We start from the raw sequence: 14,985 nt of genomic DNA on the forward strand, positions 1-14,985 counted from the left end.
ATTTTCAGTTTAGTTATTTGAATGTTGCACATCGAAAGGATATTTGAAATATAGTGTCCATGGACAGAATGTTTCCTCAAAGCCATTTCTGTGAAGAGCATGATGAAGATATGGCCACCATCATGTGACAGTATGACCGCATTAAGGGGTTTTTCTTAATGCGGGATATTCTATTTCACAATTCCATAAGGTGAAAACCGATCATTTATAGAAAAAAACACACTGAACACAGACGGATAAACCTCTACATTAGGCTGGGAAACATTTTATTACAGCACCACAGTACAACACAGGCACAGCCTTGATTGCTTCCATAACAAGAAGGCCAGTTTTGTTTATACGTGTACCTGTTATAAAACATTTACACCTGAATGCACATGAGTTTAGTGCAGCCTCAGAACTCAAGAAGAGTTAATATTATCTGAGTTGGTTCATGAAATGTGACTAGGTCAGAAATGTTTCTTTTTTCCTGGACAAATGGGACCAAGGAGAATCGGCCCTGAAAGAAGGGGTGGTTTTGCTGACACTGTTGCATCCAAGGCTGGCCCTTCCGGTGCAGCGACCTCCCTCTTTACAACAGGAGCCTCCTTTGGCACTGGCACTGCCATGACCTCAGCCAATTCGTTGGATTCTGCAGAGAGCAGACCACTTGCCGAAGGGTCATGGAGTGCTGTCAGCTTGTGATGTTTGAGGCCATGAATGGCAGGGTTGTGCTGAGGTCCAAAGGTGTGTGCATGCAGAAGCTGTTGGACTCGCACTGTGGCGTTGCTCGCTTGGGTCTGTCATGAATAAAGTAATTAATATAGTTGTATAGTGTCTTTAACTCTCTGCTTTAGCTTAATCTGAGTTTGAGGTTTAAAGATCAAGGGTGTAATTTCTGTGCCAGTAATGGTGCCAAACGGAATTGACTGGTATTATACCTTTAAGGTACTAATATGCACCTTTTAGGGGTAAATTAGGTACAAATGTGTTCTTTTCGAAAAGGTATCGCCCCAGTGACAGCTTTTGGACTTTTGCCTGATTGGTACTGAGGAATGTTAGAAACCTAATTTTATTTCTGCAATTCAAAGTGGTGTTACTAGAGGCACATAAATTACACACTTCACCATTAAGGTTGTCTTAAAAATAAATGGTATAACTGACCAAAAGAATTCAGCTCAATATGATTTTTACTACATTTAAGAACATCTTTGTTTACATTAATTTAACTTGTCCCAATAATTCCTGTCAAGTCTACTCGATTTTTTTTTGATGAGTAATTAAGTTTTGATGAAGAAAAACAATAAACTTACCACAGCAGTTTTGTGTGTTTGATTTAACATAAATCAAATATTGATTAAAGGGTCATGAAACCCCAGACTAACTTTTCTGAGATTTTAGCAGAGGTGTTTGTGTTGCACATCATAGAAGACAATGTTAGCATCCGATAATTTTAACTGTTGGAGAAAGCTGGTTAATTTTAAGCTTTTTTGCCTATTTTCATCTTCCGGGTTTAAAATCTACATCGTGTTGACGTCACAATTTGTGACGTGGCAATGGACTGTAGTACATCGATGACGCGTCAGTGTCTATTCAATTATTCATGAGACTGCGTGTTCTTATCCTATAAGAAGACGCTTCGCTTAATTATTCACATCAGCATGTGTTGATTTGCTATGACAGACGCTTCAGACTGTGAGATGACATCGCGTACATTAACTGAGAGAAACTTCTTGGAATCGAAGAAGAGTGTTTGTTTTTTGCTTTGTAATAAGAGCTCGACACAAACGCGATTCATTCACTTGGTGAGCATAACCGTTTTTCATGCCGTTTTAACAAATATAATCGGAAAAGTAAACTTTTTAGCAAAATTTGGTCCGATTTCAAACGCTTACTTCTAAAGGTGCTTCTAGAAGTGTTTTTGCCGTGCTTATTGAACTCCTAACAATGAAAAACAAACAAAACTACATGCAAACTTGTTTTTCTGAAGGGACTCTAGTTTTAGATGGAGAGATTCACACGATGAAGCTCTCTATTCATCAAATGTTCATGGCTTCCACAAAATGTTTAAGCAGCACAAACATTTTTAATAATAATGTTTCATAAGCAACCAAATAGAATATTAGAATGATTTCTGAAAGATTTTCATGTATGTTTACTATGATATCACACAATTTATCCTCTGCAGGTTCATATTCTTACCGCTGTCCAGTGAATCCAGGTAGACAGTCACAATTATCCTCTACAGAAGAGCAATTCCCACCATTGAAGCAACTGTAGTTCCATCTCTCGTTCCCGCAGAAAGACACAGGAAGTTTAGGGAATCTAGAGAAAAATGTGATAAAAGGATAACACTTAGTATAAACCTGTTCTATGAACACCTCTTCTCATTTCTAAAGCATAATCAAGCAAAAAGTAATGATTCTGAACAGCAAACCTCAACATATGGCATAAGATATTATAAGCAAGAAACATGTGAAGTATGTGAAAAGAGTAGTATGTCCGAATTCACAGTAACAGGTAGATACTGAAGTGCACATCTGATGGACTGTTTACTATCCCACGAGGGATATACACTTAAATATTGATACTGTTACAGAAAAAGAGTAATAAGAGTTATAGGAACAACAATATATTGCCCCCTTGCCTTTTATATGGTCACTGTACTAAAACCAAAAGAAAGAATGAAAATAGCATCATAATAGAATAAAATAGTTGTGATTAATCTAATTTCAGATCTTTTAAAAGCACAATGAATAAGTAAAAATGAAGGTTTGGTAGGTGTTTTTTTTAGTGGTAAGTGTTTTTGATGATTCATATTAATTAACTTACTAAAGGGTTAAAGGGTTAATTCACCCAAAAAATATTAATTACTCACCCTCGTGTTGTTCCAAACCCGTAAGACTTTCGTACATCTTCGGAACTCAATTTAAGATATTTTTGATGAAATCTGAGGGCTCTCTGACCCTCCCATAGACAGCAAGGTAACTACCAAGGTAATGATACTGTCGTGAACGAAAATGTGGAATAAAGTCATTATTTTGGTTTTCTTTGCGCAAAAAAAGTATTCTTGTAGCTTCGTAACTTTACAGTTGAACCACTGATGTCACACGGACTACTTTGTTGATCATCTTGGTACTTTTCTGGACCTTGAACGTGGTAGTTACCTTGCTGTCTATGGGAGGGTCAGAGAGCCCTCAGATTTCATCAAAAATATCTTAAATTGTGTTCCGAAGATGAACGAAGGTCTTACGGGTTTCGAACAACACGAGTAATTAATGACAGAATTTTTGGGTAAACTAACACTTTTAAGGCTAGGGTAATGGTTTGGTTTAGGGTTAGTTGATTCGAATTATGCATAATTTAATGTTGCTACACAACTCTTTGGAATACTTGATTCCGATTGGTCGGTCGTGACATTCTGAGGTGTGTTATTCCCCAGTAACCAGGGGCGGACTTAACATTTAAGCCAGGTAAGTGGCCGCTTAAAGGGTTAGTTCACCCCAAAATTAAAATTCTGTCATTAATTACTCACCCTCATGTCGTTCAAAACCCATAAGACCTCCATTCATCTTCAGAACACAGATTAAGATATTTTTGATGGAATCTGAGAGCTCTCTGACCCTCTCATAGACAGCAACACAACTGAAATGTTCCCAGACAGAAACGTAGTAAGGACATCGGTAAAACAGTCCATGTGACATCAGTGGTGCAACTTCAGTTTTGCGAAGCTATGAGAATACTTTTTATGTGCAAAGAAATCAAAAATTACATAATTTATTTAACAATTCTTCTCCCCCGAGTTACGTCTTCTGCCATTTTGGAGAGTACCCATGAACGTAATCTGCGTTGTTTACGTTAGAGTGGAAAGCACGCGCATGAACGTAATCAGTGTAATCAGCGTTGTTTACACTTAGGGGAAAGCATGCGTATGCATTGAATAGCGGAAGACATAACTCGGGGGAGAAGAATTGTTGAATAAAGTCGTCATTTTTGTTTTCTTTGCGCACAAAAAGTATTCTCATAGTTTTGCAAAATTGAAGTTGAGCCACTGATGTCACATGGACTGTTTTACCGATGTCCTTACTACGTTTCTGGACCTGGGAACATTTCAGTTGTGTTGCTGTCTATGCAGGGTCAGAGAGCTCTCAGATTCCATCAAAAATATCTTAATTTGTGTTCCGAAGATGAACGGAGGCCTTACGGGTTTGGAACGACATGAGGGTGAGTAATTAATTACATAATTTTCATTTTGGGGTGAACTAACCCTTTAAGGCCCTAAGGAATCAGGGGCCCCCATCTGATATTGGTGAAACATACTTGCAGCGTTGAGCAATGTAGCCAATCACATCCGTATCTGTTGATTTCTTGAACAGCTGCGCGCTCATATAAATGCACAAATGCGATGAATGGAGATTTTCGCTTAATAATAGATTTCATTTTCGATTTGTTTCTCGGCAAACCCTACCGAATGCCTTCAGAACACTTGGACTATGGAATGAGTTGCATGGGATAATTTTATGTTTGTAAAAAGACTGAGAACGTTTACAATTTATTAAATGGAGAAGTGCAAATTTTTTTTTTTATAATGTCTTCTTTTGCAATCTGTAATAAAATAAGCTAGCATAATATGGCTTTAGATCAGCATCAGGTAGACTAAATATTTACTGGTTGTGAAGGGATAAATAAACTATAAACTATGAGAGCGAGCGAGCAAAATAAGGGTTAGGCATAAAAGACCACATAGATCCAAATCTCCAAAGTCTGCCCCTGCCAATATCAACCGTCGTCAATGGCGACTAACACACCGCTCATCTGGATATTTGAGTATTTATCGACTGTATTTACAGTCAAATGAAATCGAAGGGCTTCAGTTTTAATAGTAGACCTGCAGTAATATTATTATTCGTAATATTTATGCGAAATAATATTAATGTGGAAATATTGGTGTTCATCTTGCTGCCGGAACAACTGTTTTACATGCTATAATCAATTTTAAGGTAATAAACAGGTAAGATTTTAAAACGCCTTCTTCTCAAATAACATTTTATTGTGTCCTCATCTTTATTTATGTGGTGAAAAGCTGTGCAATTAGTGATTCGACAGTACATTATGCCATAAATGTCCGTCTTGTCTGAACTTGTTTGTTAGTCTGTGCTCAAGGCCGTTTGTATTTCTTTTTTGGAAGCTTTGCGTTTAAAGAACTAATAAAATATTTTTACATTTAAATCAATATTTCATGTCTAATTATTTACTTGTGTGATAAGTAAAATTTTGTAATTATTTACTTGCAATCACCATGTTGGGGTTTATTCTGTAATAACTACTGGCTGGATGAACATCATCCCTTAACTTATTACTATAGTAAGTACATTTAACATGTGTAATATGCTTTTTTTCCCAGACCTCCAAGAATCTCATTCTAGCCCCCAGTTCGATAATTAATATTTATTTTTAGAAATCAAACTCACGGAAGCCTGTCGATATACCATGGAAGTTCTGGAACTCTCTCCCTGAAATGAAAAAAAAAACATTAATGAAACATTACATGCATGCATGCATATCTAACAGGATATTGCTGAAGACTTCATCTGTCGAGATGCATCGCAGCACTCTTAAAAATAAAGGCCCCAAAAGGGAGTTTTTGCATTGATGCCAACGAAGAACCATTTTTGGTTTCCCAAACAACCTTTCAGAGAACAGTTCTTAAATGAACTATTTTGAAGAACATTTTAAAAATCTAAAGAACCTTTTTCCACTATAAAGAAACTTTTCTGCGTTTGAAAGGTTCCTTGGATGTTCTAGGTTCTTCATGGAACCATCGATGCCATTAAAGAACCTTTATTTTTAAGAGTGAGTAATGAGCATGGGAAACATACTCACCTGCAGAAAGGGCCCGTCGTGTTTCTTGGACAGAGACATGAGTAGCGTTTCAATCCTCTTAGGCACGTTCCTCCATTGCTGCACTTGTGGTGGGCGCATACGTCCACCTCTGTTTCACAGCGCCGGCCGGTGTAGCCTGCATCACACGAGCACTCGAATCCAGCTGAGATCGATCTGCAGGCTCCGTGAACACATGGGTTTGATGCACAGTCATCTACAGTAAATTCACAACGCTGGCCATCCCAATCAGATGGGCAATGACATTTGAAAAGGTCGAACAGATCTTCACAAACCCCTCCATTCTTGCAAGGGTCAGGCTCACAGACATTAGATCCCCAGCAGCCGAAGTAGGGAGTCCCAGAAGTCCTCAGAAACCGCTCTTCCTGGGGTCTGGGCTGGTTCATCTCCATGTCACTGTAATATGGCAATGCAAGGCCTCCGATCTCCACCAAACCGAGACAGCCAGTGAAGTTACCCTCCGAATCATGTCCCAAGCCTCCTAAGATGATGTCCACATCTTCTCGGAGGAAATCCAGATCTCCTGAGGCTGTGAAGGAGACGGAGGGTTTCTCCCAGCGCTCGTCCAGAACTATTCTCCATCTGGATGACTGGAGGACTGGGCTGTCCATGCTGATGTCTGCCCTGTGCCACTGACCATCATTCACCAGGTCCAGGCTGTGGATATACACATAGGAGGTTTGTTTTTCTCCCTGTAGCTCTAAAACTATGTGCCCATCGTGAATGGAAATGGTAATGAACTGAGAATCACGCTCAGCATGCAGTAGAGTCGCATTCTGGTGCCTGGTACGGAAATGTATTGAAATGCTGCTGAGGTATCGCCGTATTTTTCCATTGCCACGATAGGTGATTATGTGGCTGTCGCTGCGGAGGCTAACACTGACCAAACCTGCAAAGCGGACAGGAAAAAAATCATCAGTGCTCTAGTCATTTAGTTTTTCTGTACTATTTTACTAAAAATCAAATAACATGCATACAACTCACAAACAGAAAATTAAAAAATATATTTTTCACATACAGTATATAAACAGAATCCTCAGCCGATTCAGAAGTTGCTTCCATAAACTACATATCTTATTTGCCTTCACAGTGTTTCACACTTTTTATGTAAAAGTTTACTTACTTTAACATTGGATTAAACTGCTGTTTTGGCAATGTTTTGTGTAGTTACAGTTTTATTTTAAGTTAAAGTTTTAAGTTTAAGTTAATTTATTTTTTATTTTTTAGCACATCAAGTTCAACTAAATTAAAATGAGAAATGGTGCCTTTGCATCTGGCTGAAAAAAAGTTTTTTTCATTTCAGTTAACATATAGGCCTATTTTGTTTATTTAATCTTTTATTATTGTTTTATTTTGTAGTTTGGTTAACTAAAATAATCCTGTTCAGTACTTTGTTGAACTATTATAGCATACATTTTCTATATGATTCAAGGAACATATTTATAATATTTAGAAATTTTCTGAAAAGGTTTCTCAAGCCTTTCTCAAGCCAAGCGTTATTATTCCAGAATTGTAAACATTGTGTATGATGTAATCATTAATAATATATGAATAATTATAATTTTTCATAATATTTGAAGTTTATATATATATATATATGAGTAATGAAGTTTAATATGAAGTTTAATATATTTATATATATACAATTTGTATATATTTATTTATATAGGCTATATAAAATTTAGCTAATTGCGAAAAAGGTATGCTTCAAGTGAAGCATTCCAAAATTGTGAACACTGTAAATGATGCAGTCATTCATAATATTTTAATGTTCATCAAATCATTAATAATAGATTTGAAATATTCAAATATTGTTGCTGATAAGTTGCTAATTCTGCTAATTGTTTCTGCTGTGAACTAAAAGCTAAATAAACTCTGACTGGTCACTTCTCATGTCAATCAGACCAGCCTTTCCTGTCATTTGTTGGCCAGAACAAGCTGCAAACTGAACCAAACTTTGTACCAATGCTGTAATGCTGGATCTGTAAATGTAGCTTACACTGCAGGAGTCGTCGCCAGTGCAGCCGCGCGTGACTTTCGTCGAGCTCTGGAGCCAGTAGGAGCTCACTGGGACACTGACGGGGTAGAACTGCAGGTGTCTGCTGTTCATACGGAGATCTTGGATGCAGCCCTTAAAGTAGCCCCCGAAGGCTAGAGATGCACGGCGATCCGGTAAACCTCCCACATACACCGCATCTCCAGCCTGGACCAGCACACTGCGGATGGGGATGCGGCCTTGGCTCTTAGCAGACATAAACAGGGACAGGGACTCTGGTTCCACAAGCACAGTTATGAGGTGAAAGTGACCATCGCTGACCGTTTCACTTCCAAGCAGGCTTTCAAAGTTGTTGATTTGAACTTTGACCTTTCCATCCTCTAACCAGACACGCAGATACTGACTGGTGGTGTTGGAGAGGACCAGGAGCAAGCCCTGTGAGCGGCGCGTGCGGACGAACATGGACACGGTGTTACTGTCGCCTGGATTGTCTTCTACTGTGAACACAGCGTGGCTCTCCAGATCTTCACTTCCAAACCTTGCAGTCACATACTCTGATAATACAGAAGTGAACAGCAGTGTTAGAGAAAGGTACAATAAAGAATATGCACAAGATGTTGGTTTTTTTACCTACAAGTTTGTTTCTGCGATTGCTGTAGTGTATATGCGCTCAGTAAGTGATATGCAAAAATGTTTTTTAGTGATTTTTTCTGCTTTTTATTGCTTAAATCAACAAAACTGTATATACTACTACAATAAAAACATAATATGCATTCTAAATATTTTGAATATCACGAATAGTATTATCAACAACAAAATGTGTGCAATTATAATGTGACAAAGTCAAATATAACAAAATGTAGTACTTCTAAATATAGAGTTTATCATTATTATTATTAATAGTAGTAGTAGTAGTAGTAGTAATAGCAGTAATAATATCAAACAAAATAGCATTTGTATAATTCATAATATATGAAAATTCATCACATTTTAAGTTTCAATATTTAAACATATTAAACATATTTAGAAAGTTGAGCAAATTACAAAAAAAAAAGAAAGATATGGTTCACGTCCAGCATTATTATTTCAGAATTGTGAACATTTTAAATAATGTAATCATTCATATAATAATATCAAACAAAATAGAATGTTTCCAAATATAGATACCATTTTTATATTATTCAAAATATTATTATTATTAATAATAATAATAAATAAGTAAATAACAAAATAAAATGTAACAAAGTCAAATATAACAAAATTGAATGTTTTATCATCATCATTATTATTTTGCTATATTACAAATATTTATTATTGTTGTTCTTGATGTAATAACATACAATAACATGTCGTTGTAATAATAATAATTCAATAAATGTGTTGTGTTGTCCACCCATTCCTAACAAAATTGGTTTTGCTCTCTGTCACTGAGCAGATAAATCACTGGTGGTTACTTTCTTGGCAGGATCAAGGATTAAATACACCTGTTAATATCACGTTTCTTTAATCCACAGTTCAGGTGCGGCCGGTTTAACCTTGCCTTTGCAGTCCGTTTGCTTTGGCATGAGAGTATGTCTGAGTGTTTGTGGATGCCTGTTTTCTTTAGCACTCTAATCTCATTCTGTGTCTTGCCACTAAATTTGACCCTCCGATGGTCGCTACATTTAGATTCCCTGCTAAGCAGTTTTATCAATGACGTTGTTGTAGAGATAATGGTGACCAAAGATGAATGTTCATTCTAAATTATTTAAAATTCTATCTTGGTTTAATCAGAAATGGGCTACTTTAAATAGTATATAAAACCATCTGTGAACCTTTAACATCCATGGAATCTTTCTATTGTTCTTTTTAGTGGAAAAGGGGTTCTTTAGATTTTTTAAATATTCTACGCACTTAAAAAAAAAGGTTAGTTTAAGAGCTGTTCACTGAAAGGTTCTTTGGGGAACCAAAAATGGTTCTTCTACGATATCACTGGGAAACCCCTCTTTAGAACATTCTATTTAAAAGGTAGCAGAATTTGTTTGCAGATCACACGTGTTTCGATATTCTAAATCTACTGCAATGACATTTCAGAAATGTTTAAATATGACTTAAAGGTGGGGTAAGAGATTTTTCAAAAAACGCTTTAGAAAACTGATTCGGGCCGAATAGCAAAACAAACTTGTAGCCAATCAGCAGTAAGGGGCGTGTCTACTCGTGATGTGGAGGAGAGAGCGTTCAGTGCACAGGACGGACATTAGCCGAGCCGAGCGACAGAAAGATAGAGATGGCGGATAAAAAACAAAAGAGGAAAACATCTGCGGAACAAAAGAAGGCTTAAGGCAATAAGGCAAGAAGTAGGCCCCGTGTAAATATCGGATCAGCTTTCTAGCGCTGGAGAGAATTCAAGGAGCGGAGGCCTGCGATCGGACGCCGAGGTTGCTTTGTTTCTTCTCGTTAGGCGAGTAACACCGTGTCTGTGCCACAACAGCTAAAGTCTGTCTAGTACACTGGACGTGACAAAGCGCACCGTTGAAAATCATTTGAAATTTGTGTCAATACGTCATGAATAGAACGCAGCAGCAGTTTTCTGTCGGGGATTTCTCGTGTCACGCCGCATCCAGTGTAGACCATAGATATGTATATATATCTATAGTGTAGACAGCATCACTGATTATAATGAGTTCTATAGTATTTTGTCGCGCCGCGCCACTCACGTCCGGTGTAGACATGGCGTAACATTGGTTTTGCTTTGTTTCACAGAACTAATCGTTGCCTGGGCTGTGTACGTATGTGTGGGGCAAAGCTATCAAAATAGGGACGAGACCCTTTTGGGGCAGGGGCGTGTTTGTTTTGGTGATTTCAAATGTCAACATTGGCTACCAGAAATCGCTTACCCCACCTTTAAATAGATAGTTCACCCAAAAACGGAAAAAAAAATATCATGGAAGTCAATGATGCAACTTACCAACATTCTTTAAAAAAAATTCTTGTGTGTTCAACAGAAGAAAGAAACTCATACAGGTTTGGAACCTCTTGAGGGTGAATAAATAATGGCAGAATTGTCATTTTTGGGTGAACTATCCCTTTAAGTGTTTAAATCAAATTCTGTTCTATGCAAACTAACCCAAGTAGTATAATGTAAGAGCGATCATACCATCTAAACAGTGCTCGCCCTCATAAGGCCGATGGCATTCGCAGCTAAAGCTCCTCCATCCAGTCTTGACACATCTGCCTCTGTTCTGGCATGGGTTTTCCCTGCAGCGGTCCCAGTCACTGCAGCCCTGTTTCACATTAAATTGATTAGCGGCAGTCCTCGGCCCCAATCCGGGCACCACTACACGTGAATCCAACCACACATCCCTCATACATCCCAGAAAGCCTGAAGCACTCTCTTGCTCTCCTCTTCCACCTATGTAGAGATTCTGGATCCCAGCCAACTCAGACAGACCTGAACCCAGTTCGGGCTCTGCTTGATCGATCTGTACTTCCATACGACACGTGTCCTCAAGGCAAGACGGGTCTGTAAGACTCAGCCCAAGCATGTTGTTGCGCAGCGAGGCCTTGACCGTGTGCCAAAGGCCATCAGAAACGATCAACGGGAGCTCTAGAAGAACACTTTCAGCTTTCATTGCTCTCTGCAGTGAATGCCGTAGCCTTCCATCCACTAACTCCAGCATAAGAAGCTGATCTTCAACATGGCACTGGAGCAGAACGGCTGCTGCCTGCAACGTGCGGAAACTCAGAGTGACATTCCAAGGGTCCAAAGCATTAGTGATGTTGGTTTGGACCTGCATGAATCCTCTTTCTTCAAAAGAGAAGGTGGTGGATGTCTGGCATTTCGTTCCAGTGAAACCCTCAGGGCAGATGCAGCTGTATCGATGCCGTCCATTGTCTAGGTACGGATAGCAAGTGGCACCGTTCTGGCACCAGTGACGTTCACAGCCAAGCAGCACAACTGTGCAGTACGGCCCTCCATAGAGGTGTCCATTATAGATCGTTTGGGAACAGTGACATTTGTATTGTCCATCCTGGTTCTCGCACACGCCACCGTTCATGCACTGGTTCATATCGCATCCATCGATATTCTCCTCACTGCAGACTCCTGAGGCAGAGAAGAAACAAGACGTTTTAAAGTGTCGTGAACATCATTGACAAAAAATAGTTTATTTTTTTTATATCTGTCTGAGATATCACATTCACACAAAAATGAAAATTCTGCCATCATTTGCTCACCCTCATGCCGTTCCAAAATTGTGTTACTTTCTATTTTGGAACACACACACACACACACACACACTAAAATTCCCAATTGTTTTTGTCCATACAATGAAAGTCAATGAGGTCCAAAATAACACTGGACTCTACTGACGTTCACTGTATGGAGTATGGACAAAAAACATAGAGACATTTTTCAAACTATCATCTTTTGTATTTTACAAAAGAAAGAAGTCTGAATGCTGGTTTGGAACAACATGAGGATGAATAAATTATGAAATCAGATTTCTTTTTAAATTACATATGTTTTTGATCATAACAATTTAAATGAAATGTATGAAAAAAACAACAATAATTTAATAGTATTTGGTATGTTCTTAAACTTAACATAGCAACTTAAAATATTAAACAGGTTGTGTTTACAATGTTAAGTTTGTTGGTGAGGGTCTAACTAACTGGCTGCTGAACATATAGTTTGCTCACTGATGATGCAGCTGAATAATTAGTTTTTGGGTTAAGTATGGGAACACTCGGGTTTAAGATTTACTTAGAACATTTTCACTCGGAAATTTTTAGTAAAATTCACAAATAATTATGAAAAAAGGCAAGTAACACATTGAATTAAACATCACATTTTGAAGTAGAAAGACTGTATTTTTATTGTAAAATGCATTTCAGTCTTTGTTTTATTTATAACTTTGAAAAATAATTTTTATAGTATAATTAAATTAGAATATATATCTTATTTTGGTGTACCTATAATTTTTTCAGTTGGCCCAAAAATTATAACAGTTCTAAATCATGATTACATAATATATTCGCTTAATTTAATTATCTTAATCAGCTTTATTTAAAGTGATTGAACTTGCATGTACAAACAATATTATTTTTGTGTTTATATAAGTCCAATGAAATCACAGATCAACTTTAACTAAGTCAGTAAACACAACAGTAAGTATACTGTTAAAAATACTATTAAGTATATATACCAAGTTAACTCTGGTTTCTCAACTGATTCTATATTTTTTTTTACAGATTTCATGCTTCATGAACTTCAAACTTTGGGCAAAATATGATGATTTGCTTTAATAGAAGCACTGCAACCACATACTCTCCAATACTATTAAAATCACATGAGCAATATGCATTCATAGGCTACAAGTAGTTTCATCAAAGCCATAAACAGGACTACTAAAAATAACCTCCTACAAAAAGCACAAACAAGTTTCTAATGTAAGCCATAATTATGTCACAAGATAAAACTGTTATGAAATTGTTACCTGCATAGAGCAACAGGACAATCCAGAAAGAAATGCCCGCGCTTGACATGATTTTAGTTATAAACAGACTAACCAGGCAGGAGACCTAAAACCAGCTTTGTAAAACACCATAACCCTCACAGACTTCCTTGGCTCTTCCTCATTCATCTGTGTTTAGGATGGACTGACTTCTCAGTGGGTTCACCGCAACCCTTGGGATTATGGTAATGCACTTACATGTCTAATGAACTGGTGTGAGGCCAGGGACAGGAGCCACAGCTAATCTGAGAAAGCTCACGCATCCTCACCTTACGGACCGTATGCAGCTCTGAAATTACATAAGTTATTAGCAATTCTTAGACAGTAGAACTCTACTATAAAGGCACTATTTAGATTTTTAAATGTGAGGAATAGTGAAGAATAAACAGAATCAGAATAAACTACAGCAAGAAAACAATGAAAATTATATTGATATTTACAACAAATTTCAAAACGACGTGCAGGAAATTCATCAAGTTCTGGATAAAAAAATTCTCACAGACTCACAGACACCAAGTTCACACACTCTTAAAAATAAAGGTTCCAAAAAGGGGGTTTCACAGAGATACCATAGAAGAACCAGTTTTGGTTCCCCAAAGAACCTTCCAGTGAACATTGAATTTTTTTCTTAATATGAAGAACATTTTAATAATCTAAAAACCTTTTTTCGACTTTTTGTGGAAGGAAACGTTTCCATGGATGGTAAAGGTTCTTTGTGGAACCGCTGATGCCAATAAAGAACCCTTATTTTTAAGAGTGCATTTCTGACAAGCATTTTACAAGTTATGAGCAAACATAGCCGTTTTTCAGATTTCATGACCTATAGGTGGTCTGTCACCAAATTTGGCAGGTACCCTCAGATCATAGAGCTAATGAAGCCTACCAAGTTTCGTTTCAATAGATCGAAGTGTTACTGAGGTACAGCCTTTCATCCAATTTCTGGTCAACATCACTAACTTTGTGTTAGCCTACTGTAACTTTTGAACAGAGTCATCTCAGTTGGTTCAGTCTAATGGCCATCTGAGCCAAATTTGTTGAGAACTGTACACACTTTGAAAGAGTATAATACAGTAAAATACAGTATTCACACAGTATTATACATTTCAAAATTGCAGCTATACTGTAAAGGGCTTAATGCAAGTCTTAATGTAAAATTAGCATGAGAACATGAACTAAATTTATTTTCAGGACAAAGGGTCCAAACGTTATAACTGAAAGAAAAGTGCATTTTTAAACTGGTGGTATAGCGCTATAGAGTCGGTCCAAACTTGGTCAGATTAGGGGTAGAGTGGCGGAAAATGCCCCCCACCCCCTACTGTTTCCCCCAAAATAATCACATGATAAAGTCAAGATACATTTTTATTGTAACTATGGACTATGTTGACAAGAGTAATGTAGAAGTTTTCACCATGAAGCTTACACTGGTGATGTACCGGAGAGAGCAGTAAGAAAAAAAGTGTTTTAAAGCTTGTTGTTTTGTAGAACAACATGATATGAGAACAGTAGGGCCTGTAGATAGGGAGTACGTGTTATTTGATAAAAATCTAATTATATTTTCAGAATGACATAGTCTGTGGGGTAAAACGCACCCAGGGGGCAATGGGCAATTACTGT

General features: G+C 37.5%; 2 protein-coding genes across 2 annotated transcripts; both read right to left on the bottom strand.

Annotated features, from left to right (window-relative positions):
* Positions 1–2,158: 2,158 nt before the first annotated feature.
* On the bottom strand, positions 2,159–6,725 carry LOC107593768 (protein crumbs homolog 1-like). Its single transcript, XM_016283638.1, has 3 exons — positions 5,863–6,725; positions 5,451–5,492; positions 2,159–2,304 (listed from the first exon to the last, which is right to left on the bottom strand). Exons 1-3 carry the CDS (start codon positions 6,489–6,491, stop codon positions 2,178–2,180), a joined length of 798 nt encoding a protein of 265 aa, XP_016139124.1. The 5' UTR covers positions 6,492–6,725; the 3' UTR covers positions 2,159–2,177.
* On the bottom strand, positions 6,697–13,531 carry LOC107593767 (protein crumbs homolog 1-like). Its single transcript, XM_016283637.1, has 4 exons — positions 13,354–13,531; positions 11,013–11,960; positions 7,880–8,430; positions 6,697–6,769 (listed from the first exon to the last, which is right to left on the bottom strand). The coding sequence occupies exons 1-4, from the start codon at positions 13,400–13,402 to the stop codon at positions 6,731–6,733; spliced, it is 1,587 nt and encodes a 528-aa protein (XP_016139123.1). The 5' UTR covers positions 13,403–13,531; the 3' UTR covers positions 6,697–6,730.
* Positions 13,532–14,985: the final 1,454 nt, after the last annotated feature.

The sequence above is a fragment of the Sinocyclocheilus grahami genome, unplaced genomic scaffold (genome assembly GCF_001515645.1).
Source record: "Sinocyclocheilus grahami isolate Dianchi unplaced genomic scaffold, SAMN03320097.WGS_v1.1 scaffold176.1, whole genome shotgun sequence".
Taxonomy (NCBI): Eukaryota; Metazoa; Chordata; class Actinopteri; order Cypriniformes; family Cyprinidae; genus Sinocyclocheilus; species Sinocyclocheilus grahami.

What these genes read in the sequence shown, in the direction of transcription:
- LOC107593768 (XM_016283638.1), bottom strand. Translation starts at nt 6,491, where the DNA reads ATGGACAGCCCAGTCCTCCAGTCATCCAGATGGAGAATAGTTCTGGAC. An exon ending in ACGACGGGCCCTTTCTGCAG is followed by an intron (nt 5,493 to 5,862) that starts GTGAGTATGTTT and finishes TTTTCATTTCAG; the next exon opens with GGAGAGAGTTCCAGAACTTC. An exon ending in TGGTATATCGACAGGCTTCC is followed by an intron (nt 2,305 to 5,450) that starts GTGAGTTTGATT and finishes ATTTTTCTCTAG; the next exon opens with ATTCCCTAAACTTCCTGTGT.
- LOC107593767 (XM_016283637.1), bottom strand. Translation starts at nt 13,402, where the DNA reads ATGTCAAGCGCGGGCATTTCTTTCTGGATTGTCCTGTTGCTCTATGCA. An exon ending in TGTCCTGTTGCTCTATGCAG is followed by an intron (nt 11,961 to 13,353) that starts GTAACAATTTCA and finishes TCTCTGCCTCAG; the next exon opens with GAGTCTGCAGTGAGGAGAAT. An exon ending in GGGCGAGCACTGTTTAGATG is followed by an intron (nt 8,431 to 11,012) that starts GTATGATCGCTC and finishes CTGTATTATCAG; the next exon opens with AGTATGTGACTGCAAGGTTT.